The following is a 25,581-nucleotide window of genomic DNA, read 5'->3' on the forward strand; positions in this document are numbered from 1 at the left end:
ACAAACAGACAGAAAGCGGTGAAAACATTACCTCCTCCACCTTCGGTGTTGGAGGTGGAGAGATAATTTTGATAATGGCACCCACAATTCCTTGAAATTATATCAATAATGTGGTCACATTTTTCAATATGTGTATATATATATATATATGTTTTAAATTCACGACTATGGGAAACGAAAATTCTTACATTCCATTGCAAATATTCACAGACATATGACGCTCAAACGAGACCCCAGAAGTGGTGCGACTGTACAAGTACAAGTGTACAGTATATACTACATATTTTGTGACATCAACGGGGGGGGGGGGGGGCACTGACTTCCTGTGACATTTAAACCAGTGACCTAACTTCCCCAACAGTTATATTTGCCACCTGTACATTCACAATAATTTTGGTCTTCTTCGCCACTTTATGAGTGCAATTGATAACCACAGTCATAAAAGCTGTTTGTCATGAATAATGATCATTATGCGGCTTGGTCGCTATTCTGTTGTCACGTTAATTCGACAAAGCCCGTGCCGGAGGAGTGGCTAGGGGTGGGACTAGCGACAACACAACAATTGAAGAAGGCAAGGCTGCTCTCATCCGGTTGCATGTCTCCACCCACGGTAATGGCAGTTTCTTTGTTGAGTTGGCTGGGCAATGAATAAGCTGCGATGCATCGTCAGACTTTCCACGAGATGTACAGACACATGCTCATGCTGATTGTTCTGAGCCATGCTGCTTCCGGTTCCAGGAGGGTCAAAACATCATCTGATTGGCCATCGTCATCTGCATCGAAGAACGAGCACACCATCAGTCTGAGCACTCCTGAGCTGAACGACGAGGAGGGTCACTCGCAACACATGCCTACTCACCTGCGCTGCGATGCGTGCCGTGCCATAGCTTACCAGGTAATCGTGTGCCACGTCATTACCTACCAAGTACCTGCTCATACCGTCTGACTTATCAGGTGGGCCTTCTTGTATATTGTGATACTCGACCACCTATCTCCAGACATGCCTATCCCGTATTAACCTGCTGCAAACAAACATTGCATATCAAGCACCACTTGATGCTTCATCACTAACCAGCTATCCGTGCATAATGCCATCTCTGTTAGGTATCTGCATGAATCAGTATCAACTACGAGGTATGGCCTGGTGTTGGCTTAGCGGTTCGGGTGGTGGCTTGGGATCCTCGGGTCCTGAGTTCGATCCCCGTTGGCCACTGAATTAACACCAGGGGGTTAACTCAGCCTGTCATCCTTCTGAGGTCGGCGAAATGAGAACCAGTGTTCTGGTAATAGGGGCACTGCATCAGCGGCATAGCTGTGCCCCTAACTAATGATGCAACCAGCAGCCAAAAAGGCAGCACACGATGGGAACTATTAGGTATCTGTAACATACAAGGTGTTCAGTAAATTGCCATTCATACCAGGTATTCATGGGCATCAGCATCATCACCCTATTTCTAGCAGGTATCGTCCAGTGACCTGCAGGTCATGCAATTGTCTTTGAAATACTCATGCGACCCATAATCACCTGTAGTAGTGCTGATGGTGAGGGTGGTAACCCGCAGTGGTAACACCTGTTATCCAAGTTGTATTGTATTGAACCTGGGCTGGAGAGGCGTTTTTTTCCTATCCAGTACCACTTGTGCTAATTGCTTCGGACAATATGCCTGGCTTGAAGGATGTGATGCTGTCATGTTTTCATTACATTTCTGCATCAGCCAAGACGTGAGAAAATGTTTACTTATTTGCAGATGCAAGAATTCCTGCAGAAGGTCAACAACAAATTTGGTAACAATCTCCTCGAGTCCCAGCTGGTGGACACACTGGATTCGTGCTGCTCGCAGTCGTGGGAAGAGTGAGTGCAGAAGCGTTGCCAACATAACTCACCAGATGAATCAATAGATATCCTGGAGTATGTGAATGCTTACATAGGCACATTCATTCCTCTTCTTCTTTCGTGTGCAGCACAAGACTGTGGGGTAGCATCATTGGCAGAGGGCACGGCTATGCCCCTGATGCAATGCTCTCTGCTGGTTACGGAAGGAATCGGGATTTTTTTTATGGTGCCGGAGATAGCTCGCCTACTTTTCGCGAAGGACACCATGAGATCCTTAAGGTCCACCAACAAATGATGGCAGATGGGCCGTCCGTTTCACGTCCATCTGAGGGACGGCACACATATTGATGAAGCACCTGCCTGTGATGACAGTTTATAGCTGGGTTGGGATTCATACCCAGGCTTGATAGTTTAGAGGCGAGTGTGCATATCTCTAGGCTATCCTGTTATCCCTGCACATTCATTGACGTCATAAGAACACACAAACCATTAAGTTTAAGCTAATATGAGGAACTTGTCCTTTGCATCTATGATATATTATGATCATTTTATATATTTATTTCATGGGAAGTTGCTGTATTGATATTCAGGTCTATTTTTGGAGTGAAAGTTTTTATCAAAGTTTTCTTTTTTCTTTCTTCTACATTTCTGAGGCTCGTATGAGGGCTAACACACAACGCACAGCAAGGGGGCATTAGACAAGAGGGGTGGGAGAGGGAAGGAGAAAATAGTGGGAAACAGAGACATTAGGAGATCTGTGGAAGGGAGAGGGATGCGATGGGGAACACGGGGTATACAAGATGGACATTACAGGGACTTTCAGGAAGGAAAGCAGGGAATTTGAAGGAGGTGGATTATCGGGGGAAGAAAAGATCGAGGATTTCGATGGGGGATGATTGGGGATTGGGGATTTGGGATTTGGATTGGGCTATATCTAAAATAAAATAAACATTTGAAGGAAAATTCCTGAGAGATATTTTTTAGTTCTTATTTTAGAAATTATGTACACATCCACTTTAATAAGTCTATTTTAAATCTTTAATTTAAAAATGTCCTGGATGCTATGCATTAACAAAAATAGTAGTTTCGGTTTTTGATGGAAAGAAGGGTGTAATGCCCATATACACCGCCCACAACACTTTTTCCCAGGGACATTTCCAGTTGACCTGTATTCTTTTGATAGTCGTCACAATAAATGTTTCATTCTTGAGATGTAGGTAGTCACAATAAAAAGTTGTAAGTCTTAGGTACTCATTGATCCCAGAATCACACAAGCAAATAGCTCCTGTGTGAAGCAGGATGACCTCGATATAATGACGTCACACGTCTTAAGCATAGTAAAAGTAAAGTATTATTTCAAATAATCAATTGCATTGCATTTGTTGTTTTATGGTATGCCAAAATAGCTTAGACTCTTAAAGTATTGCACATTTGGCTTTGAGCTACCTTGCCAGGGTTGGAATCCCAGCCCAGATATAAACTACCACTCTGTTGTTTGGCATGCAGAGCGATGCATCAATCAGAGAGATGTTAAACCAGAGGACGTGATGCGTTGTATTTGGAACTACCTATTTCCAAAATAAATAAAAGAATGAGGGAACAGAATGAAACAGCTGATGAACATCATCATAGACTTGCACAGGAAATAGAGAGAAAAAGAATGAGGCGGGAGAATTTGATGGCTGATCAACTTCAACACAGACTTGCACAGGATGCAGCAAGAAAAAGAATGAGGCAGAGGAATGAGACGGCTGATGAACTTCAACACAGACTTGCAGAGAACCGAGCAACAAAGACTTTGGAGGGTAATGCGTGCTCAGCAAACACATATAACAGCAGCCGTAATTAATCCGGACAAAGTACCTGATTAATATTCTTATGACCTCACCATACGTGTACTGTTCTGCAAAACATTTCACAAATTAATCAACAGGAAAAGGGGATGGATTTACACTTTGTTGCTTCAAGGGGAATGTCCAATTACCTCCACTATTTGCCTTTCCTGCTCGACTGCAACAACTTCATCAACATAATGATGGAAAATATCGCAACTTCCGAGACAATATCTGAAGTTGCAATTCGGCAATATATTTTACATTATACTTTTGTTGTGGGATTGTGATGAAACGACATTAAAATTGATCATGATGATAAACCATAAGAAGATTGTGGTGTCATATTGAGGCATTGTAATGTGGTGTCATTCTTCATGGTTCTTCTTCATCCATCACAATCCCACAACAAAAGTAAAATATCAAAAGTTGTCGTGTTAGTAATCCATAAGAGGATTATGGTGTTGCACTGTGGCATCATAATGTGGTGTCATTCCTTCCTTGTTTGATTGTTTTTTTTAAGATTGCATCCCTCTAAGTTTTTACATTTTCTTTTTTTAATGTTTTTTTTTCCTGGTATTATAAAGCAGGAGTGTCTGTCCATCCATCCGTCTGTTTGTTTGTCCGACCATGAACTACTCCCTCAGTATTGGGACTAGCCCAACCAAACATTATGTGGAACGGTTTTGGGTCCCAGTGGATGTCCTCAAGTGGGTGGGAGTTTTCCTCAATTCAACTATGATTTTGAGTTTCGCTCTGTGCGAAGCTACACCCTATCTGGATATAACATCAGAGTGGTGTTTCTCTTCGTTTACTTCACGAGTGTTTGTAACATTGTATTAATGGTACAGTATTAATTTGTGATTGGAATGACAATATAGAGAGATTGAGTTTAAAGGAGAATCAGGAAATAATGTGAGGGTTTCCACCCATGACATTCACAGATTCAGTTTGCAGTTTTGCAATTGTGACGTCATGGAAAAAATACCCACTTTACTTCTTTTGGGGTCAGTTGCAGTAAGTTTTTTTTTTGCCCAAGTCTTAAATGAACCAGCTGTCGAGCCCCCTCCTGTGCAGAGCACGGGTACCTCAATATGTGTATATATATATATATATATATATATATATATATATATATATATATATATATATATATATATATATATATATATATATACAAAAAGCTCATTCCAACCACTTACCTACTCACTCGCTCACTCACTCATTGACTCACTGACTGACTGATATTAAAGTTTCGTACCTTCCGGGTGACGTAGAAAGCTGAAATTTTGCGTGCCGATGGACATCAAAGCCAATAAATCATTTGGCACGAAGGGTTTTCGCTGGATAGAAACAGTTGTAGGAAAGGAAAAAAATCCTCAGAAAAAAAAATAATCGCAGAACCATTGGAAAGGGTCGGTAAATGAAAATATCAATAAATAAATGCTGGTGAGCGACCTGAGACAATGGGGAAGCACGGTAATTTTGCGTGTCGACGGACATCAACGCTGATACACCAGGAAAAAAAAAGAAATCACAGAACTGTCGGAAAGCGTCCATAAATGAAAACATTAATAATTGAAAAAAAAAAATGCAGGTGAGCGGCCTGATACAATGGGGAAACAGTTCATTATTGCATCCAATGTGTAAGCATATCCCACTCGTGTGTGTGTGTGTGTGTGTTTATATACATATATATATATATATATATGTATATAAATATACACACAATATTATATATATATATATATATATATATATATATATATATATATATATATATATATATATATATATACACACAATGCCTTGAGAAAGTCTTCACACCCCTCAAATTTTGTCACATTTTCTTGTGTTTTAGCTTGAATTTAAAATGGATTAAGTTGAATTTTTTTGTCACCGATCAACACAAGATACCCCATAATGACAAAGTGAAAACATATTTTTGGAAACTCTTACAAAGTTAAAAAAAAAAAATGAAAAGCTGAAATGTCTTGCATCAATAAGTATTCAACCCCATTCTAATGACCAAATACTTTTGTCAATTTCAACTTATTTTCAGAGAAAATTGTGTGTTATTTGAAAATATTTTTGGCCACGACAGTATGACACTCCAAAGTGAGCTCAGGTGCATCCAATTTCCTTTGATGATCCTTGAGATATCTACAACTTGATTGGAGTCCACCTGTGGCCAATTCAATTTTTGGACACGATTTAGAAAGAAACACACCTTTCTATACAAGGTCCCACAGTTGACAGTGCATGTCAGAGCAGAAACTCCACCATGACCTCCAAGGAACTGTCCGTAGAACTCCGAGATAGAATTGTGAGGAGGCATAGAACTGGGGAAGGGTATAAAACAACTACGAGAGTGTTGTGTTATACTAGAGTGTTATAAAACAACTACAGAATACTGTCAGTCCTCCCACCTTTGAAATGTGAAAAATAAATTTAACTGATGCTATGATATACAGTACGCTTGGAACATGACGTCAAGACATACTAAGCCAGGAAGTAGGGTAAAGTACGAGCGATCACGTTTTCCTTTGTTCTCGTGGCTGTTTCTAAAGCAATTGGTTATTTTATCTGAATCACGTATGTTTTAGAAAGATCATGTGGTTTCTCTTTGTGTGTTTCAAAGCAAAATAAATTTAATAACACCCAATTTCTGATCCATTTGCCATATTAACCTGTTTTCCAAATTACAGAGCAAAATTTTTTTCCACCCGTCACACGACGATTGGCAGCTGTTTATAAAGAATAATGTTTATGCATATATCCTTGAAACATCTATAATTCAACATTGTTTATAAAATATGTTTATTGAAATTCACCCTAAACAAGGGTTAAAACTAAGAAGGTTTTTTGGTTGTATACATTATGTCCTTTAATTGGTAGTCGTTATTCCACACTGACTCCAATCAGCTGATGCAAATTATCGAAAAATGGCTGATATCTGCGTCTGCCAATGACTGGTTCTGATATCAGCCCAGCACTAATCTATACATATGTAGCTGTGGGTTCTTCCAAGTTGTCCAGTCCAATTCCCGACATACCACATCAAAGCAGTCACACAGGCAAACTGATGCGGGTGCTTGGGTGATCTGAGCAAGTACTCAAAACTGTTTGCCATGTTTTCGTACTCCAATGGAACACCCAAGCCAGTCAGGTGACACACTTTTCTTTAATAGGTACCATGCATATAATAGGTACCATGCTTCCGGAAACCCAAAGTGGCAACCCAAGCGCTGGTTGCCTGAATTCAGGCATGGTCTTGTCCTTTAACTGTATAACTCATATAACTGATATTTATAGCAATTGAGACAATCAAATTCACCTTGAGACAAAGTGGATTTTGTAATGTGTATTGGACAACAAAAGGGGTGGGAATACACTAAAGAGAAGCAGTGCAATTATCAATCCCACTACCCACACAAGTCGATGCACAGAGATCCTTATCTGTCTAATCACTTAATGGGCCTTCATTCACACCTCAGTAGATAGATAGATAGATAGATAGATAGATAGATAAGAGATAATTTGACAGGATATAAATGCTCTCGCTGAACCCAGCAGGAGGCAGCTTGGTCCCAGGTGGAGACATGGGCCAGCTGCAAACCAGTCAGAGCCCTCACAAGGAGGACAAGTGGACAAGGCCTGCAGTGGGGGCATGTCTGGAGGCTGTGCTCAGCTGACGCATCATGCTATCGAGAAAACCCCAGGAGTCTGCTTGCAGGCTTCATAGCAAGCTCCTGTGCAACTGGCACCCTGCAGTTTGAGCCACGCCTTCACACCCTCTTATAGCCTCTACTATCTCCTGCTTCTGAGATGCCACTGTCTCCGGCAGCTCCTCCCCGCTCGGCTGCCATGAGCTTGGGACCCAGTTCGTGGATGGGGCAACCCGCCCTGACATTTCATCCAGATCGAATGGCATGCTTTCTGCATCATGGCGGCATTTCCACCTTTACTTACGTCCGATGGCCTGTCAGACCCTTAAAAAGCACAACCTTACAACTTATTCGATTTATTTTTTCACGATAACGTCCAGTTTTCAAGCGATTCTGTTCAGCGGTATAGGATTGCATTAGCACGTGCATTATAACTGACCCACATCTATGATGTCTTTGGACTTCTTTTGATAATTCCCAAATTTCAAGTAAAAGTAAAATCACAAGTTGGGGGTGGCCATCACAGCTTAGTTGAATATTCCATGCACACCCTGAGTACAACCAAGTTTCAATGTATTTTGTCACACAAATGTATGAGTACCAGTGTACTGGTCCCGGTGTATGCCCCGGTTAGAATAGGTGTACCATATCCCTGTGTGTCGTAAGAGGCGACCAGGGTTGGCATCAGGAAGGGCATCCGGCCATAAAACATTGCCTCAAGAAAAAGCCAACCCCTGCACAGCAGGGAAAAATGGCTGTAAAAACGGTCATTATTATATTATTATTTAAACCAACAGACATGTATGTTTCAACATATTCCCCCCACATCTATGATAACTATAGTGTTCAATATACTATACTGTAACAGAGAATTGGTGCATTTTGTCATGAGCTGGGACTGGTAATGGTCTCTCCCAAAGGAAGCAGCGTCCATCTACAAACGTCATTTTATGATCCAGACACAACTTGATTTCAATTGATTGATGTATTTTGAATATGAAATCGGAAAACAAACCTGCAGTTTTGAAGCACTTTGGTCCCTGAATTTGTCCCGATCACACTTGCATAGAGAAGAGAGTAATGAGATACTGTACTTTGTTTTGTCTGGCTGGCTGTCAAACAAAATTGAAAATTATTCTAAACAGGAAGCTTTCTGTTTTTGGTGACTTCATAAAGGACACAAACAACAGGTACGAAGAACAAAAGTAACGTGTTCAATAAGGTGGTGTAAAAGACGCTGCTTCAACAGCGGTAAACCTCCAAAAATGTGTTTTTTTCTGAAACCTTGAAAATCCTTATTATATTTCAATTTAATTTCATACTTGAACACGAGATCATTAGTCATACTTGAACATCACCATCTTCCTGCTTCCCCAAACCCCCAGCTTTGTGAAATAACACATGTTAAATGAGGTGTGGTAAACTTCTGGAATATATTTTATACAATCTTTAAAAGCATTATTTTATTTAAATTGAATTATATACTTGAACACTGCATGGGTTCTATGAACTATCCAGTGTATTCAGTTTTGGGCACCACATCTGAGGAAGGACGAAGCTGCCAAAGAATAGATAAAATAGGTATTTAACCAGACCCGGTGTGTAATGGTTAGAGCGTTCACTCCAAGTCATGGTAAAGATTTTAAAAATGGTACGGTCTGATTTCCAGCTTGACGTTCAGCATTTAAAAGGTTAAGAGCACTGACAATCCCTCAAGTATGGCATCCATGGGGAGGAAGAAATTTTCCCTTCGGAATTGTCCCGCTGAGTGTGTTGAGAAACACGGCGCCATTGTAGTGATGTCGGCACGTCCCCCAAGCTCAGAGGCTATGTTGTGTGTGTGTGTGTGTGTGTGTGTGTGTGTGTGTGTGTGTGTGTGTGTGTGTGTGTGTGTGTGTGTGTGTGTGTGTGTGTGTGTGTGTGTGTGTGCGCGCGCGTGCGCGTGCTCGACTACAAGCCTCAGATCATGAAAATAAAAGAAGAAAGAAGAAAACAACAAAAACAACGGTCAGTGTCGAGCTAAAGGATTTATTCCAGGGCTAGTTAGACTATGCTATGAGGAGCAGCTGAAGGAGACAGGGCTTTATCAATTAGAAAGGAAGCGATTTCGAGGGGATTTTATTAAGCTATTGATAATGAGGGGTATAGCCAAAATAAGTGGTGAAGAGTTTTTCAGCAGAAAGACAGTCATATCATCTGGGGCTATAGCCTGAGAATGGAGAAGAGAGATGTGACAGGAACAAAATAGCTGTCTTTCAGTCAGAGTGTAGTTTTGGTGAAGATCCAGATATGAGATTTTTTTTGCCTCCACTGTCAAAGTCGCTGGAGGCATTGTTTTTTTTGTTGGCCATTTGTCCAGCTGTCTGTCCATCCGTTCGTCCATGATAGGTTTTCATTACCACTATAACTTAAGAATGGCTGAAGAGATCAAAGTCAAACTTGGTGCAACTATCTATAATGACACAAAGATTAAGTGATTATATGGGGGGGGGGGCAAGAGGTCAGAGGTCCGGTTTGGTAAAAATAATGTCACCGTGCTAACTTGTGAACCAGTGATGGGATTTTGAGCAAACTTTTTATAAGTATATGCTGTCTCGGCCTGCTATTGATGGATTCGCTATTTGCGGACCCTGTGTATTTGTGGGTCATAACATTTGACTTGCTTCGACATTCGCACTTGCGTAGTTGGAGTTTTTTTTTTTGTTGCACTTCAGGACTGGTCTCCTAAATCCATCTGGGAAATTGGAAATCAACAAACGTTACCGCTCTGCAGAAAAAGGTGCAAAAACTGATCCCTGCAACTACAGACCAATTGGCCTGCTCCCAATCATCAGCAAGGTCATGGAATCCATCATCACTTCTGACATCAAATCCTTCCTCTTCTCCAATGACATAATTAAGAACCATCAATTTGGATTTATACCAGGTCACTCAACCCTAGACATGCTACTTCTGCTTCCCCAACAATATATGGAGGTCCTAAATGCCAAACATGAGATCAGAGCCATTTCACTAGACATATCGTGAGCTTTCAATATGGTCTGGCATCCCGCACTGCTCACAAAACTCTCTTCTTGTGGTATCCAAGGCAATCTCCACTCATGGCTTGCAGACTTCCTCTCCTGTCACAGCCAGCATGTGGCCCTAAATGGATTTCTTTCATCCCTTCTTCCTGTCCGGGCTGGAGTTCCTCATGGCAGTGTTTTTGGCTCTGTGCTTTATCTGGTTTTAATCAGTGATCTCTAGATTCCCTGGAAAATCCTCTATCTCCTTGCTGATGACTCTACCCTCTGCCGTACCATCTCATCTCTCTGATCGGCAGGCAGTAGCCTCTTCACTCTCTGTGGACTTGGATAAAATCACCAGCTGGTCAAACACTTGGAATATGTCTTTCAATCCTGACAAATCTCACACTCTCACCATGTTTCTTTGAAAGGACCATCTGGAACCCACCCCCCAAAACCCCATCTATTTTCTCAACAATCCTCTTGAAGTAGTCCTTTCATTTAAGCTTTTGCGTCTCACTATCTGCCATGATCTTTCCTGGAAAAGCCACATCTCCACGATGGCCTCCAAAGCCAGTCGCCGACTGGGTATCCTCCATCGTGCAAATTCCTTCCTTGGCACACCTGAGCTCCTGACCATGTACAAAGCTTTCGTCTGCAGCCTGATGGAGTGCTGCTCTTTCCTCTGGGCTGGTGCTCCCACCTCTCAGCTTTCTCGGCTTCATGCTGTGGAAACCAAGGAATTTAGGATCATCGGTATCTTCCGCGGTGAAGCTGATTCTTTGGGTCTCTCACTCTCTTACTGCAGGCAGGTCGGTGGTCTTTCTGTCTTCTACTATCTCCTCTCCGGCCTTGCCCCCCTGCACTGTCTGAGATATGTCCCTCCCCATATTTCCACAGGGCGCTCAAGGTCCGAACCAGCAACCCCCTTCTGGTAAAACTACCAAAATCAAGAATCACAAATCACCTTCACGCTTTCATTCCTCTTTTTCCCCACCTTTGGAACAAACTCCCACACTCTCTTCAATCCCACTCTTCCTTCTAGGTCTTCAAAACAGCTGTTCACCAGCATCTCTTATCTTCCCCCATCCAAAACCATGATCTTTTCTACCCCTGCTAATCCACCCCAAACCCACCTCCTTCAAATTCCCTGCTTTTCTTCCAGAAAGTCTCTGTCATGTAAGGATCTGATAGTCCATGCCGTGTCCATCTTGTTTACCCCGTGTACCCTGCCCCATCAGTCTCTCTGCCTTCCACAGATCTCCTCATGTCTTTGTTCCACACTATTTTTTTTTCCTTCCCTTCTCCTGCCCCTCATCTCCTGCTCCCCTTGTTGTACGTTCTGTGTGTTTCCTCTCACACGAGCCTCGACCGTGTTTACAAAAAACAAAAACAAAAACAAAACCAGAGATATGAGTAACAGAAAATGATTGTAGACCTCGATATAGAGCCCACTATACAAGACCTAAGCGAAGCAGTGTACAATGGATATATGGATTTTCAGAAGTTTATATCGACTCCAGTCCTTCACATCACTTTTGCTTTGATGGCTTCATCCACAAGACAAAAATGGTTGATATAAAACTCGTAAAAAGTCCTGAAAAAGCTATTTACTTATTTAGGACAATTTCATGTAAGAGTACACTGAGACATTTTATTTTACAGCAAGCTTGTAATGTGGCATTTTTATTAGCAGGTTATGAGATAGACTATCTCTATCTCTATCTCTATCTCTATCTCTCTCTCTACCTTTGCTGATATCCCATCTTCTGGTAAAAGTATTTAAGCAGGTTTAGCTGTAATCCAATATTCAGCATTACTGTGTTTGTGCGAGCACACATTGGATGAACTGAACAATTCTGTCCTTAGTTGGTTTAGGATTACAATTTACATGTTGAGTAAATAATGGCAGATGTTTGGCACGAAGATTAAGTTGTTATCGGGTATCAATATAGCAATGAGTAACTTGTTTTAGCCTCCAGGTCATTTCAACAAATTATTCTTGTTGTTCAGACATTTCGGTAACTGGTAATACTAGGAGTTAGTCTCATGAAGCAAAATTCTGAGTTGTATTACGAAGCTCAGCAATGTGTTGGCAACTTGTCATTTTTTGCCTGTGACATGTCACAGTTCTACAAGAGTTTCGCATTGGGGGTTCTTGATGGGGGTCGATTTTTGAAATGTGAACCCATTGGTCAAACAACTGCCGGACCACACATACATCTGTCGTTTGACTCCACCCACCATGGCACCCAGACAAAATGATATGGCCACCATCTTTGTTGTCTGGTGGGCCAAACATTCGGCCGGTAGACCTCTGCTGATTATAAACTGTCCGGCTTTGTTACGTCAGATTTCCATTGGCTTTGTTTGGGTCGAGTGTTACTCACGATGATGGATGGATGGACCCCCCAAAATCTAATCATATGTTGAACAAAGATTATTAGTAAGGTTTAATCAAGCACGTACATGCCTCCTGAAAAAATATCATTACGTAATTTTTGAACGTGACCCTAAACTGGGGTTAAACAACCCGTGACCAATGTGATGAATCAACTCATTCTGATATAACTGTGTCAATCAACTCATGTAAGAGGGCTTTAAATGCACGTTCCCCAATCGGCCCCTTACCAGATTTTTAAAGCCAATATACTCGCGCTTCACGGCGAAGTCCCGCACCTCGAATGACCATCTACAGGTTTTTATGAACAAAATGTTTATTACCAAAGAGACAGACAGGCAGAGCAGAATAGTGGGTTTCCATAGCAGCAGATAGCTGCTATAGATCAAGGAATCTAATAAATAATATTTATCGGATGTCTGTCTCTGTTTGTCTGTTTGTTCACGTTTTTTGCAAGGACCACTGGACCGATAACCACCAAATTTGGCACACAGCCCAAGTCCGATCTGGGGATTGTCCTAAGGGTATTTTCATTTACCACCTGAACCTTTAAAAATCACTTTTCTGGCCTTTTCATTTGTAGACATAAAGAGACATTTTGAAGGATATTATCATCAACAGAAAACCACAAAGCTTTTCATTGTACTCTCTTCAGATTAATTCGCACAAAGTGAGTGAGTAATGATGAAGAACAGTCTAATAGACACCTATTAACAAAGTCAATTCTGATCGAATGTTCTCCACTGCCAATGGTCTCGGTGGGAGGAGCCTGTTCAGTGTTCAGCTCTCCAATTGGACGTTGCAGAGTCTGAGGCGGAGCCGCTCAAGTTGTTGTAGAATCCTCTTCATAACCATCCGTGATCGTGAGATGACTTCGTGTTCCTCTTCTTCTTTGCACAAATAAGCAAAGCGAGTGGACAAACTCTTTTTGCCGACATATCATCGGGTCCATGAAATAGATAAATATTGCTTCTAGTATTCGGAGATGCGTTATATTTCGTCCTCTACTCAATATCTTGAATGCATCCACATTATAATGTTCAGCACACAGTTTGCATTCTCAATCAAATGCTGTCCAATAGCAGATGCACACGATGTTGGGATTGATGCTGAGACCTTCCTACAAGCACGTCCCGGCTGTATTTACGTACCAAGTGTTTTTTCCTGTTGGACAAAGGGACATGCTGTTTGATTCTGTCAGTCAGAGTCTGGGTAGTTCTGCCTACATACCGAGCATTACATCGGCACTTGAACTCATCAATAATATTGATAGTTTTGAGGCAGGGAGAACATCCTTCTTAACTGCAGGAATCAGACGTCAAGAGGTGAAAAATCACTCTTGGAGTTGACAGACGTCTATTAGACTGTTCTTCATCATTACTCAGTGACTTTGTGCGAATTCACCAGAAGAGAGCACAACTAAAAGCTTTGTGGTTTTCCTTTTATGACAATGTCCTTCAAAATGTCTGTTTAAGTCTACATTAAAGTTTTGTAGTACCAAACATCTTTTTTTCATTTATATGCAATCTTATTGGTTAACAGATATCACATGACAAACTGTAAAACACGGCCAAAGGTCAGCACACCTAATTAGTCGAGCTGTGTCTCCCACTCATTGGCTCACTGCACAGCTGGCTTGACTCCATGCACAATTGGAACCAAACTAAATAAATAATATGTTCACCGTTTTCGTGCTGTGGTAATTCAAAGAAATCTGGTACCGTACCGTACCGTACCATACCATACCGTACGTTCCGGTTCGCAATTGCCACACCATGCCTGTCCCTTGAAGATGTATAGTTTAACAATAGCGTTGTATAACTCTGTGAAGGATCAACTTGCTTTGAGAAATGTAACTCTACAATTCTCGGGGTCGGACATCCGGGAACTTCGCCGACCCATAATGCAATGTTCGCATAACAACGCTGGCGAAGGGGAAAACAAAGTACCTCATCCGCTCGGATCGCCCTGCTATGCGTTGCAGCGGTGTATGTAGCGCGAGCGCTAGCGCTATCGCACGGCACTCGACTCGTACCTGTTCCAAGTTTGTTTCTTTCGTAGCCTTTATTACACATTATTATTTGCAACAATGCCGAAAAGTTGCTGTATTTTCAGTTGTACTAATAACAAGGCAAAAAATTCAGAACTCTCCTTTTTTCTCATACCAAGTCGGGCTACTGAACCAGAGAGGAGACTTCTGTGGCTTAGAGCCATGACACAAAAAATTTGTGGGCTTCCAGTGATCGGTAGTTTTTCATTGCCTCAAGTGTAAACACTCCTGAGATTAAAAAGAAAAATATATTCTGTGGTTAGTTATTAAAATGAGTACCAGTATACTGGACCGGTGTATACCCTGGTTAAAATAGGTGTGCCATATCCCTGTGTCGTAAGAGGCGACCAGGGTTGCGTCAGGAAGGGCATCCGGCGTAAAACATGTGCCAAATCACTATGCGGATCATACGGATGATCCGCTGTGGCGACCCCTAACGGGAGCAGCCGAAAGAAGAAGAAGAAGAAAAAGAAGAAGTTATTAAAATAGTACCAGGGCAATTAAGCAATGGTGCATCATGCAAAAACATTAATGCCTTGGCCCTTGATTGCCATTAATAGGATTAGAACTTGCAAACTAAATGCAATGACAATGTGTCAGCCTTTCCTTTAAGTTCACTGCAGTCTTGTCCTCAGCCCAGGCGCTTCAACTCAGCAGCCACAAGAAATAGCCACGCACTGCTACATTATTACAAAACGTAGACACACAGGCACACATGCTCACTCACATACGGCAACGCTCATTAACACAGTCACACACATAATTACAATAAGGGATAAGACAGAATTTATACAAAATGAATGTGAGCAATATTTTAATCATTCATTGACATTCTTGCTAGGTCAGTGAGTGACAACTAGCACAGATGACTTACTGTCACACAGTACAGACAAGGCAGGTCAATTAAAACTATTACTAACTAGCCACGTCAGCTCGGGAGTTCATAAATAATTGAAATAATATATTAACACTCCAGTACAGTAATATTTGATAATACACAGTTAAAACTTGGTGTAAAATTGAATTACATACCTGGTGCCTTGACTAGATACGTGTATACGCCCGGGTAGTGCACGTTCAGCCATTCCTTCGGGTGTCGATCCACGAATCACCAGGGTACTGGTAGGGGGCAAGAATCAAGCCCAATTAACTGTATTTTGGCTCGATATCTGGCCAATGCATCACCTGACAAATGTTATATATATTGATAAGACATTGCAAACACTTGGGTGAACACGATGTATCAACAATTTATCTGAAATACAGACAGAAAAAAACAAATCACTCGGCTTTGCGTGCAAGAAAACCACGATGTGCGTGAGTCTGCGATCGGTGCTGTGTTTGTTTTCCCCTTTGCCAATATGGCGGTCGTGTTACCAAGCGAAGTCATGTGACTGCGACGTATGTCCGACCTCAAGAATGCTCATACATTCTGCCTCCCTCACAGCTTCCATCCATCCATCCAACAGTTTTTTTACAGAAAGATTCATTATTGAGTGTGACTGGACATTTGATATCATTTTTCACATCCTCTGACACAGCTTCAAGGGGAACCCAAAAGCTCAGACCACCTCGACGCTAATCTATCCCTTCTGTCTTTCTTCTGATCGATAAAGTCGGTAATTTTACAATTAAAAGTCTTAACAAGTGGTGCCAGGCACAACAAATCCCGCCCATTTAAGGCATAAAGTTATTTTGGGGATCAAATTCAAATTTGATACATCCTGAACCTGAATGTTGATTATAAGGAATAGAATAAGGAATATTTTAGTCTTAGTTTGAAGTCAATTAAACCATTTTTGACGAAGTTATGACCGTAAAATGATTTTCGTAACCATGTTTTGGATTTAATGGAAAATTTGTAATTTTGACCGATGACCATGACGCCCAAAACTTCGGACCCTACCGATCTTCACAAATATGCATTTTTCACTGTAGGATTGTTAGGATTGTAAGTCACAAATAGAATAAGGTTCACTATAAGCTTAGTTTGAAGTAAATCGGATCATTTTTGACGAAGTTATGAGTGAACAACGATTTTCACCTTTTTGTGACCTGACCTTGACCTAATTGGACCCAAAAGTTAATGGGGTCATCCGAGGTTCATTACCCACCTGTGGATACAATTTGACAGTGTTTGAGCCAGCCGTTTTCCCATAAAGTTGTATTTTCGTAACCATGTTTTAGTTTAAATGGAAAATTTGCAATTTTGACCGATGACCATGACCCCCAAAACTTCGGACCCTACCGATCTTCACAAATATGCATTTTTCACGATAGGAATGGATAGGATTATAAGTGACAAATAGAATAAGGTTCACGAGAAGCTTAGTTTGAAGTAAATCAGATCATGTTTGACGAAGTTATGAGCGAAAAACCATTTTGATCTTTTCGTGACATTGACCTTGACCTTTGATCCAATTGGACCCAAAAGTCAGTGGGGTCGTCCAAGGTTCATTGCCCACCTGTGGATTAAATTTGATAGCGTTTGCTAAAGCCGTTTTGCCATAAAGTTGCTAACAGACAGACAGACAAACAAACAAGCAGTCATAGACTGGTACTTACGAAATCGTCAACTTGACCTCTGACCTTGTCTAATAAAAGCTGTCTCCAGAGAAGGTAGCGACGCACACCAGAAGTTTCTACGATGATTCTGTACCAAACCATCAAAAATCGAATGTTTGACCTCACTGCGACCTTGACCTTTGACCGATTTTGAACATAATCTAATCAGCGCTAGCCATCACCCTCCTGAATCACGTGGTGTAAATTGCCAATGGTAGCTTCTTCCGTTCTCGAGTTATTACTTTTTTTGGATGTTTGACCTCACTGTGACCTTGACCTTTAACCGATTTTGACCAAAATCTAATCAGCACTCGCCATCACCCTCCTGAATCACATGGTGTAATTTGACATTGGTAGCTTCTTCCGTTCTCGAGTTATCGTGCCTACAAACAAACACACAAACACACACACACACACACACACACACACACACACACACACACACACACACACACACACACACACACACACACACACACACACACACACACACACACACACACACACACACACACACACACACACACACACACACACACACACACACACACACACACACGCCCAAACAAACAAACACACAAACAGATGACAGAAGTCATCAATATACTTACGAAATCTTTAGATTTCGTAAGTAACACGCAGTCATAGACTGGTATTTACGAAATCGTCAACTTGACCTCTGACCTTGTCTAATAAAAGCTGTCTCGAGAGAAGGTAGCGACGCAAACCAGAAGTTTCTACTATGATTCTGTACCAAACCATCAACTTCTTCCGTTCTCGAGTTACCGCGGATTTACGTAAGGTAAAGGTCACACTCGACGGCCCCCCCAACTCGAAAGGACGCCGGGGCGAGAGCGATGACGTCAGTGCGCATACGCAAAACCTTTACGTGACTCAACGACGCCTGCTCGAGTGTGCTGCACCACGTGACGAGCCGTGACGCGGCGGGTGAAATATTTTTATACAATCTTAAAACGTCTCCAAAACATCCGATTTTTACCAGAATTTCAACAACTGAGTGTTAAGCGTCCTAAGCGATTGCAAAAACCGAAGACAAAATTAAAATCGAAGTTAAAACGAACTCGTAATGTCGACCAAAGCAAAAATACTCCATTTCTCCACAGGAATTTACGGAATTATTTAATATTATTTTATAACACTGAAATTTTTAAAACAGCCGAAACTCGACGAATTGACACACAAATTCCGCCGAACTTACCTCGATCTTCCAAACTCACGCTCCGTCAACAATACCTGTGGTAACTTTTCTCGAGTTATCATGTTTTGGATGTTTGACCTCACTGTGACCTTGACCTTTGACCGATTTTGACCAAAATCTAATCAGCGCTAGCCATCACCCTCCTGAATCACGTGGTGTAATTTGACATTGGTAGCTTCTTCCATTCGAGTTATCATGCCTACAAACAAACACACACACAAACAAACAAAAACACACAAACAGAGGACGGAAGTCATCAATATAAGATTTCGTAAGTTACAAACTGGACGATTACAATATCCCGCTCCCTCCCTCCGGGGGGTGGGATAATCATCTCCTACTCCTACTTCTACTCCTCATACTCCTACTACTCTTACTCCTCCTCCTCCTCATACTCCTCCTACTCCTCATACTCCTACTACTCCTCATACTCCTCCTCCTCCCATATTCTTATTGTACTTACAGGTTACATCGCGGTACAATTTAACTCAACGGGCGAATAAATTTCGATTTTCCACAAGTGTGCCGATAATCGATCCAACCTTGGTAGTTGTATAGTGCAGTAAAGTAATCCGCCATGATTGATAGAGGATGCCGTGCCGTGTCCGTGCTGCTGTGTCGTGTCGTGCCATGCCATGTCCCTCACGATTAAGCGGAAGAAACAACCATCGCTTTAACTGTTGCACAATCTCTGCCAAGTACAGACCAAGTCCGACCTGGGGGTTGTCCTAAGGCTATTTTCATCCACAACTTCAGCCTTTAAAGACCCCTAAGACCCCCCTCCCCCCTAAATGCTTTTTACATGCTTGAGAGATTAGATTACATGTTTCAGAGAAGACTTTTTACATGCCTGGGAGATAAGACCCACAGTAAAGTAAAGAGGGGATGAATGAATGGCTTCAGGGAAATTGGCAGATAAACAAAGAGCTTTCCAGATGGCACCAACAGTGAAAACTAGTGGCCTCGGAAAGGCCTCCCAGAATCCCTTGCTCAGTGTGCCGCCAGTTGCGAACTGGTAAAGAAGGGGATCCAAAATGTGCACCAGATGATGAGACAGCCTTCCAGTGAGCTCCACCCAGATTCAGGCTTCAAGCATTATGGCGGCAAGCCTATAGGAACACAGACTCCAATGCACCCTCTTTAAGGCATTATACAGAAACGCAACCCACAAGGCATGTAGAACCCCAAAACCCCACAAGCCCCCCTCCCAATCCAGCATCCTGCCCCAAGAGCTTGCAACAGAACCAATATTCCACTAAAGGCTCCAAAAGGACAGGTGGTGGTACAATCTCAGTAGCTGCGGACAGCCTACCACCTGGTGATGTGTGCTGACTATGAATGCCTAAGTTGGTTTGAATGGGAGACAAATCATTGGCATGCAGGTAATTTTATTTATGGTATGTTGTTTCTTTTCCAGGTATGGAGTTAAGGAAGTTGGAGGTGAACTGAGACTTTCAGGACCTGGTTTGGAGACCAAAAGTTCTTTTGGGATGTTGATGGGAGGAGGAAAGTGGCCATTCAGGTATGTGATAGTCATTGGCATTGGCAAAAAGGAATATTATACATTTATTGTAAAAATGTCAATGTTATACTCGGTTGCAGAACTTCTTGTCAGTTGGTATTTCGACGATGCTATGTAAGGGTGGATGTTAAGAATACATGTTGCTATTCCTTTGAAAAGAGTAATCGATCGTTTGTGGTACTTTGTGGCATCGCTTGTATTGCTACCCAGATGACACTTGGAGAACAGAAGGGCACTGTCGGGTGTTATCACCCACAGAACCTCATTACAACTTGATGGGAATGTGATCCCCAAATATGTAATGTGAAAGGACCAATAGGACATGTCTCAGGACACCTGCCTATGGATTCTTCACCATTTAGCTGGAAGCAAGCTTCTGTAGTCCATCAACGGCTCCAGTGAGAAATCAGATCCTGCTAATTATCGGCCTATTAGCCTCCTACCCATTGTTTTTGAATTCCTGATCAAACTGCAACTCATGAGTCATCTGGAAATCCACAACCTCCTAACTGATGCCCAGTATGGCTTTCAACATTCAAGGTCTACTTCTTCTTCTTCTTCTTCTTCTTGCACATGGCAGCTTCGCTGCTGGGGTAGCTATCATTTCTTGGAAGCGCGACTGTGTCGCTGATGCAGTACCCCTCTACCAGTGCACACTGGTACTCATTTCGCCAACCTCGGAAGGATGACACGCTGAGTCAACCCCCTGGTGAATTAATTTAGCAGCCAACGGGGCTTGAACTCAGGACCCTAGGATCCCAAGCCGCCACCCTAACCACTAAGCCAACACCAGGCTAAAGGTCTACTGGTGATGTTCTTTCCCGAATCACTGAACATGTTGTCATGGTGAAGCCAAGGTTGTTGCTCTTGACATATCAAAGGCTTTTGACAAAGTGTGGAATAACGGACTCATCCACAAGCTAAAACTATTTGGCATCTCTGGACAGTTGATTGCTACAATATCTGACTTCCTTGAAAATCGCCAAATTTCTGTGGTACATGAGGGACAGTCGTCCACTGCTCATATTAATGCTGGGGTTCCTCATTGCTCTGTGTCAGGTTCTACATTGTTCATGTTATACATATGAATGATCTGCTGATTGTATTTTTTCACAGGTGACAACACTGTATACTACATGCTCACAAATCATGTCTCCTCCATCCTATGTCCAGGCCATTGCCACTTGGGCATTTGAATTGATAGGACCCACAGAGTATGATTAACTGGGGAAATTATGAGCTTGCTACTTTGAACAAAAGAAGACTCACTTTTCGTCTGTGTCCAGCTCAAGATCACTGTTTTCCAACCCTGTCTTTGGATTCTTCACCTTAACAGGAACCCACTGGTATCCATTTGCTTGGATTGCATATCAGCTCAAACATCAGCTGGAAAAAGTACATCTCTGGTACAGCTAAAATAACCTCTCATTGCTTCGGCTGCTTAATTTGTGCTCAGCAATATCCTTCCTCCAGCTGCTATGCTCTGTCGAGTATGTATACAAGGCCACTATACGCCCTCTCATGGAGTATTGTTACCATATTTGGGCTGGTACTTTGGCCTGTCACCTATTTCTCCTTGACAGAATACAGTAACTTGCTGACATTCTGGTGAGGCAGGAGTTGGCATCATCCTTGGAACCTCTCTCTTTCCATCACTATGTTTCTTCTTTGATCCTTTTCTGGAGATATTTTCATGGAATGTGCTCTGAGGGCCTCTCATAGGTTGTTCCACCTGAGTATGCTTTTAGTCACTCTACACGTTTGGCAATGTCTCCCCATCCATACACGATGTCTATCCCGAGGACTAAGACTATGAGTTAGTCTTCTGGTTTATTTCCCCATTTGTGGTGGGTGGTATAAGTAGCTTTGGCTCTGAGTGAAACCAAGACTGCAATGCCATTAACCGTTTTAAAGTCCGTGATATAATTTGAATTGATAGAGTAACTTAAACTTTTCCCATCACTGGTGATGGGCACTTTTGTTCGTTGCATGTAATATTACTAAATACTTTACACATTAATTTCTTGCAAGGAGACACATAAATCACATTATTAGTGAGCACCTCTTGTGATGCCAAAGCAGGAATTCCTGTTTGTTTGTTTTTTTTTTAACAGGAATTCAGTTGTTCTTTGCCACACCTATTAATTGCTTTGGAAACAAATAGATGTCCTGTATCCAATTTTTTATCCAGACTCAAGGCTCATAGAAGAGCAAAACGACAGGAGGAAAGGGTAAAAACAAGAGGGTAATAAGGAATGTATGAATATTTTATATACAGTACTTTAAAACAGGTTCTGAATGTAGGTATGGATATGGCTGAAGCTTTGCGAGAGTAAAAGCGAGTGCTCAGGTAATGTCTGTTTCTATTTCGGCAGGCTCTCCATTCATACTTTAAAGAGGGTTGAGTAGCATATTCCCAATTGAGTACCCATCCATCCATTGGGACAAAACTCTGTGCAGAGCATTGGTGCTGCCTAAGAAGTCTTCTTGGCTATTGGACACAATCCTGGACAGGTCGCCACGCCGCTACAGGCTACCAGCAAGCTGGCACTAATTTTGCCGACCTCAGAAGGATGACAGGCTGAGTCAACCACACCTGGTATTAATTCAACAGCCGAGTGGTATTTGAACTCAAGATCTGAGGATCCCAAGCCCACCACCCTAACCATTAAGCCAACATCAGGCATTGCAATTAAGTACCAGTACAAGATCAAAAATATGATCATATCATTGGAGTAAGTGATTTGATACTGAGATAATTTACATATCCCATTACCCTGATTTCCACTGAAAGCAGACCGATTGGTCTGTAGTTTTGTGAATCAGTCTTGACATTCCTCTTGCAGACAGGGGTAATATTTGACACCATCCAAGAGGCTGGGATGCTGTGGAAGATGTGTTGAAGAAGGCAGACGAGGAGGTGCAATTTCAGCTGATAAAGATTTGAAAACTTGAGCACTGATGCTTTCTTCGCACAAAGTAGAGGTTATGTCAAGGCCATATAAAATATTTTCGATCTTCTGGTGGAAAACAAAGAGTTCAGGTCACTTATTGTGATGCCATTGGTGGTAATAGAGGGAATTGAAGGGGAGCATATGCTTGCGATGGATTGTCCTAGATTCCAAAAGTTTTTGGATGAAGACACAAATGTATTACTCATCTTTCAGATGAGAGTAATAATTAGCCCCTGTTGGACTTAGTCTGAAATGGGGGCTTATGGATTGGGTTTCATCCGTCAATGCGTCCGTCTGCAGCCATATCTCAGACATGTATCAACCGATTTTGTTCAAATTTGGCACATACATGATAGTATACATAAGCACCTCATTTTGTTTCACGGTTCAATCAAAGCTGGCTGACTGACAGCCATTTTAGTTGTAAAAAACAAACAAACCCCAAAAACCCGGTGTCGAACAAGTCCTCAACCATTTCTCGGACATGCATTTATCGATCTTGTTCAAACTTGGCACACAGATGAAGAATGATGGCTTACATCGGCAAGTATTTTTTTTCGAGATCAGATCCAAGATGGCTGACTGACAGCCATTTTCTTATTTAAACATGTCCCCAAACATCGCATGGTCCGATTTTGTTCAAACTTGGCAAATATCACAAACGTTCTTCATGTCACATGACCACTCAAGTCAGTTTCTCATACCCATAGATATTGGAAATATGGGCTGGCTCTTTAACTCCTGACAGAAAAATTACTAAAATCATCCATCCATCCATTGGGACCATACTCTGTGCAGAGCGTTGGTGCTGCCTAAGCAGTCTCCTTGGCTATTGGACACAATCCTGGATGGGACGCCACTCCTTCACAGTTTTCCAGCATGCTGGCACTCATTTTGCCGGCCTCGGAAGGATGACAGGCAGAGTCAACCCCACCTAGTATTAATTCAACAGCCGAGTGGGATTTCAACTCAGGATCCTCAGATCCCAAGCCCACCACCCTAACCATTAAGCTAACACCAAGCATACTAAAATCATGGGGGTTATGATATTTTATTTATATATACTTTGGCTTTGCTGAGGATATACAAACTTGTTGAGAACCTTGCAAAGTAACTTTAAATTACTGTCCGCTTCCCTCATGGAAAAGGAAACGTTGACATCAGATATTCTGCTTGAATGTGCTGATAAAATTATAACAATTTTTTTCTGAACAATGATCTTGCAGAATGCTACAGATGTGTCATGGCTACCTTGGAGAGATTGGAGAAGAAGACTTGCATGAGGCTTTCCTGAAAGATCCAGGCAACTTGGCTTCTTTCCTCTGCAACACACCTGGAGGAAATTGCAGCAAGAGAGGGGAAAAGAACAAGAGAGCGACAACAGGAATACATGATCATGATCTGTAAATTATAGAACAGTTCTAATTTACATGCTCTGGAAAAAATACGCTCAGATATTCTTTGCGAATTGCTAAGCAAACAAAATGCTGAAAGGAATGTGTTGTTAAGTAAATGGATCATCCATGGGAGGATGAGTCTTAATCAATGCTTTTAAAAATATGTTATTTTATAACTTAGAAAACATTGTCTTTGTTAAATGTGAATGCAAGGTTGTCCGTGTCTTCCAAGAACAGGATGGGAATGATTCCAGAAGTTATATGCAGCTGAACCCATACATCGAACAGCTTTGTATTGACAGACATTCCTGGAATAATAATAAAAATGAATGTTTGTAATCGTAAACAGTGCTGAGTATTTATTGTGCTGATAGAAAGCACATAAAATTACTGGGTGTGTACATTATCAGCAATCTTTACTCTTACACTGTTTACACTCATTTTAGAGAATTCAGGTAGTAGTTAAAAAAAATATATATTTTTTAAACAGAAATGCCCTGCTTGTACTGTACATTGCATGTATAATCAGACAATAATTAGTTGTATTTTTATTAATGAAGTCACATTTTTCTTGTTTTGGCTTCATTCCATAATAGAAAAGTCATTTGCAGATTCCTATTATATCGGGTGTTATGGGCTGAGTGCTTAATTATGCTGTCCCTCAAAGTTATGTTTCCATACGTCGAATATCAGTGCAGATACCGACAACATCATGCTGCATTGGTAAGATTTGAACGTGAAATGTGAACAAATATATAAAGTGTTCACCCTTGTGAACATATATTTTTGAATGCAATGTTGCAGTGAGGGCTTTATGTTAGCATTGTTTCATAAGAATACAGGATGTCTCAATAAAATATGTGTATATTGTTATGGGCTTGGCTCATGAGGTGCATACTCAGACCTGCTGCCACTACGGACCCTGAGGCCCCCAGACAACATATAACTCCATGCCCCGGAGGGTTGTCGACCAACAATATCAACTGCGGCAAAAGCAATTACACCAAGCAGGATCCTCAGGTCCACAGCCGCGTTACGTACTCGGTACAACTACTTGAGCTAGGATCCACACCTTCAGCGTTCATCTGTCTTCCAACGACTACAGCCGAGCGAACTGTGGATGAATGCTGGGTC

The 25,581-nt window shown here is 41.7% G+C and overlaps 1 protein-coding gene and 1 long non-coding RNA gene across 2 annotated transcripts in view; one reads left to right on the plus strand and one right to left on the minus strand.

Annotated features, from left to right (window-relative positions):
- The window catches only part of LOC147018409 (uncharacterized), a 53,206-nt gene extending 37,310 nt beyond the window's left edge, over positions 1-15,896 (minus strand). The window contains exon 1 of the long non-coding RNA XR_015062373.1: positions 15,823-15,896. This is a non-coding gene — a long non-coding RNA (uncharacterized LOC147018409). The remainder of the gene's footprint in view (positions 1-15,822) is intronic.
- On the plus strand, positions 565-25,320 carry MZB1 (marginal zone B and B1 cell specific protein). Its single transcript, XM_085898029.1, has 4 exons — positions 565-895; positions 1,749-1,852; positions 19,992-20,096; positions 24,277-25,320. Exons 1-4 carry the CDS (start codon positions 659-661, stop codon positions 24,455-24,457), a joined length of 627 nt encoding a protein of 208 aa, XP_085754155.1. The 5' UTR covers positions 565-658; the 3' UTR covers positions 24,458-25,320.
- The last annotated feature ends 261 nt before the right edge of the window (positions 25,321-25,581 follow it).

Source organism: Eptatretus burgeri, chromosome 10 (assembly GCF_056783735.1).
Source record: "Eptatretus burgeri isolate ZD-2024b chromosome 10, Ebu_testis_v1, whole genome shotgun sequence".
NCBI lineage: Eukaryota > Metazoa > Chordata > Myxini > Myxiniformes > Myxinidae > Eptatretus > Eptatretus burgeri.

Bases quoted from the DNA above. Each gene is read 5' to 3' on its own strand.
- MZB1 (XM_085898029.1), top strand. From the start codon at position 659: ATGCATCGTCAGACTTTCCACGAGATGTACAGACACATGCTCATGCTG. The intron at 1,853-19,991 runs GTGAGTGCAGAA...TTTCTTTTCCAG, and splicing joins TGCTCGCAGTCGTGGGAAGA to GTATGGAGTTAAGGAAGTTG. The intron at 20,097-24,276 runs GTATGTGATAGT...ATGATCTTGCAG, and splicing joins GGAGGAAAGTGGCCATTCAG to AATGCTACAGATGTGTCATG.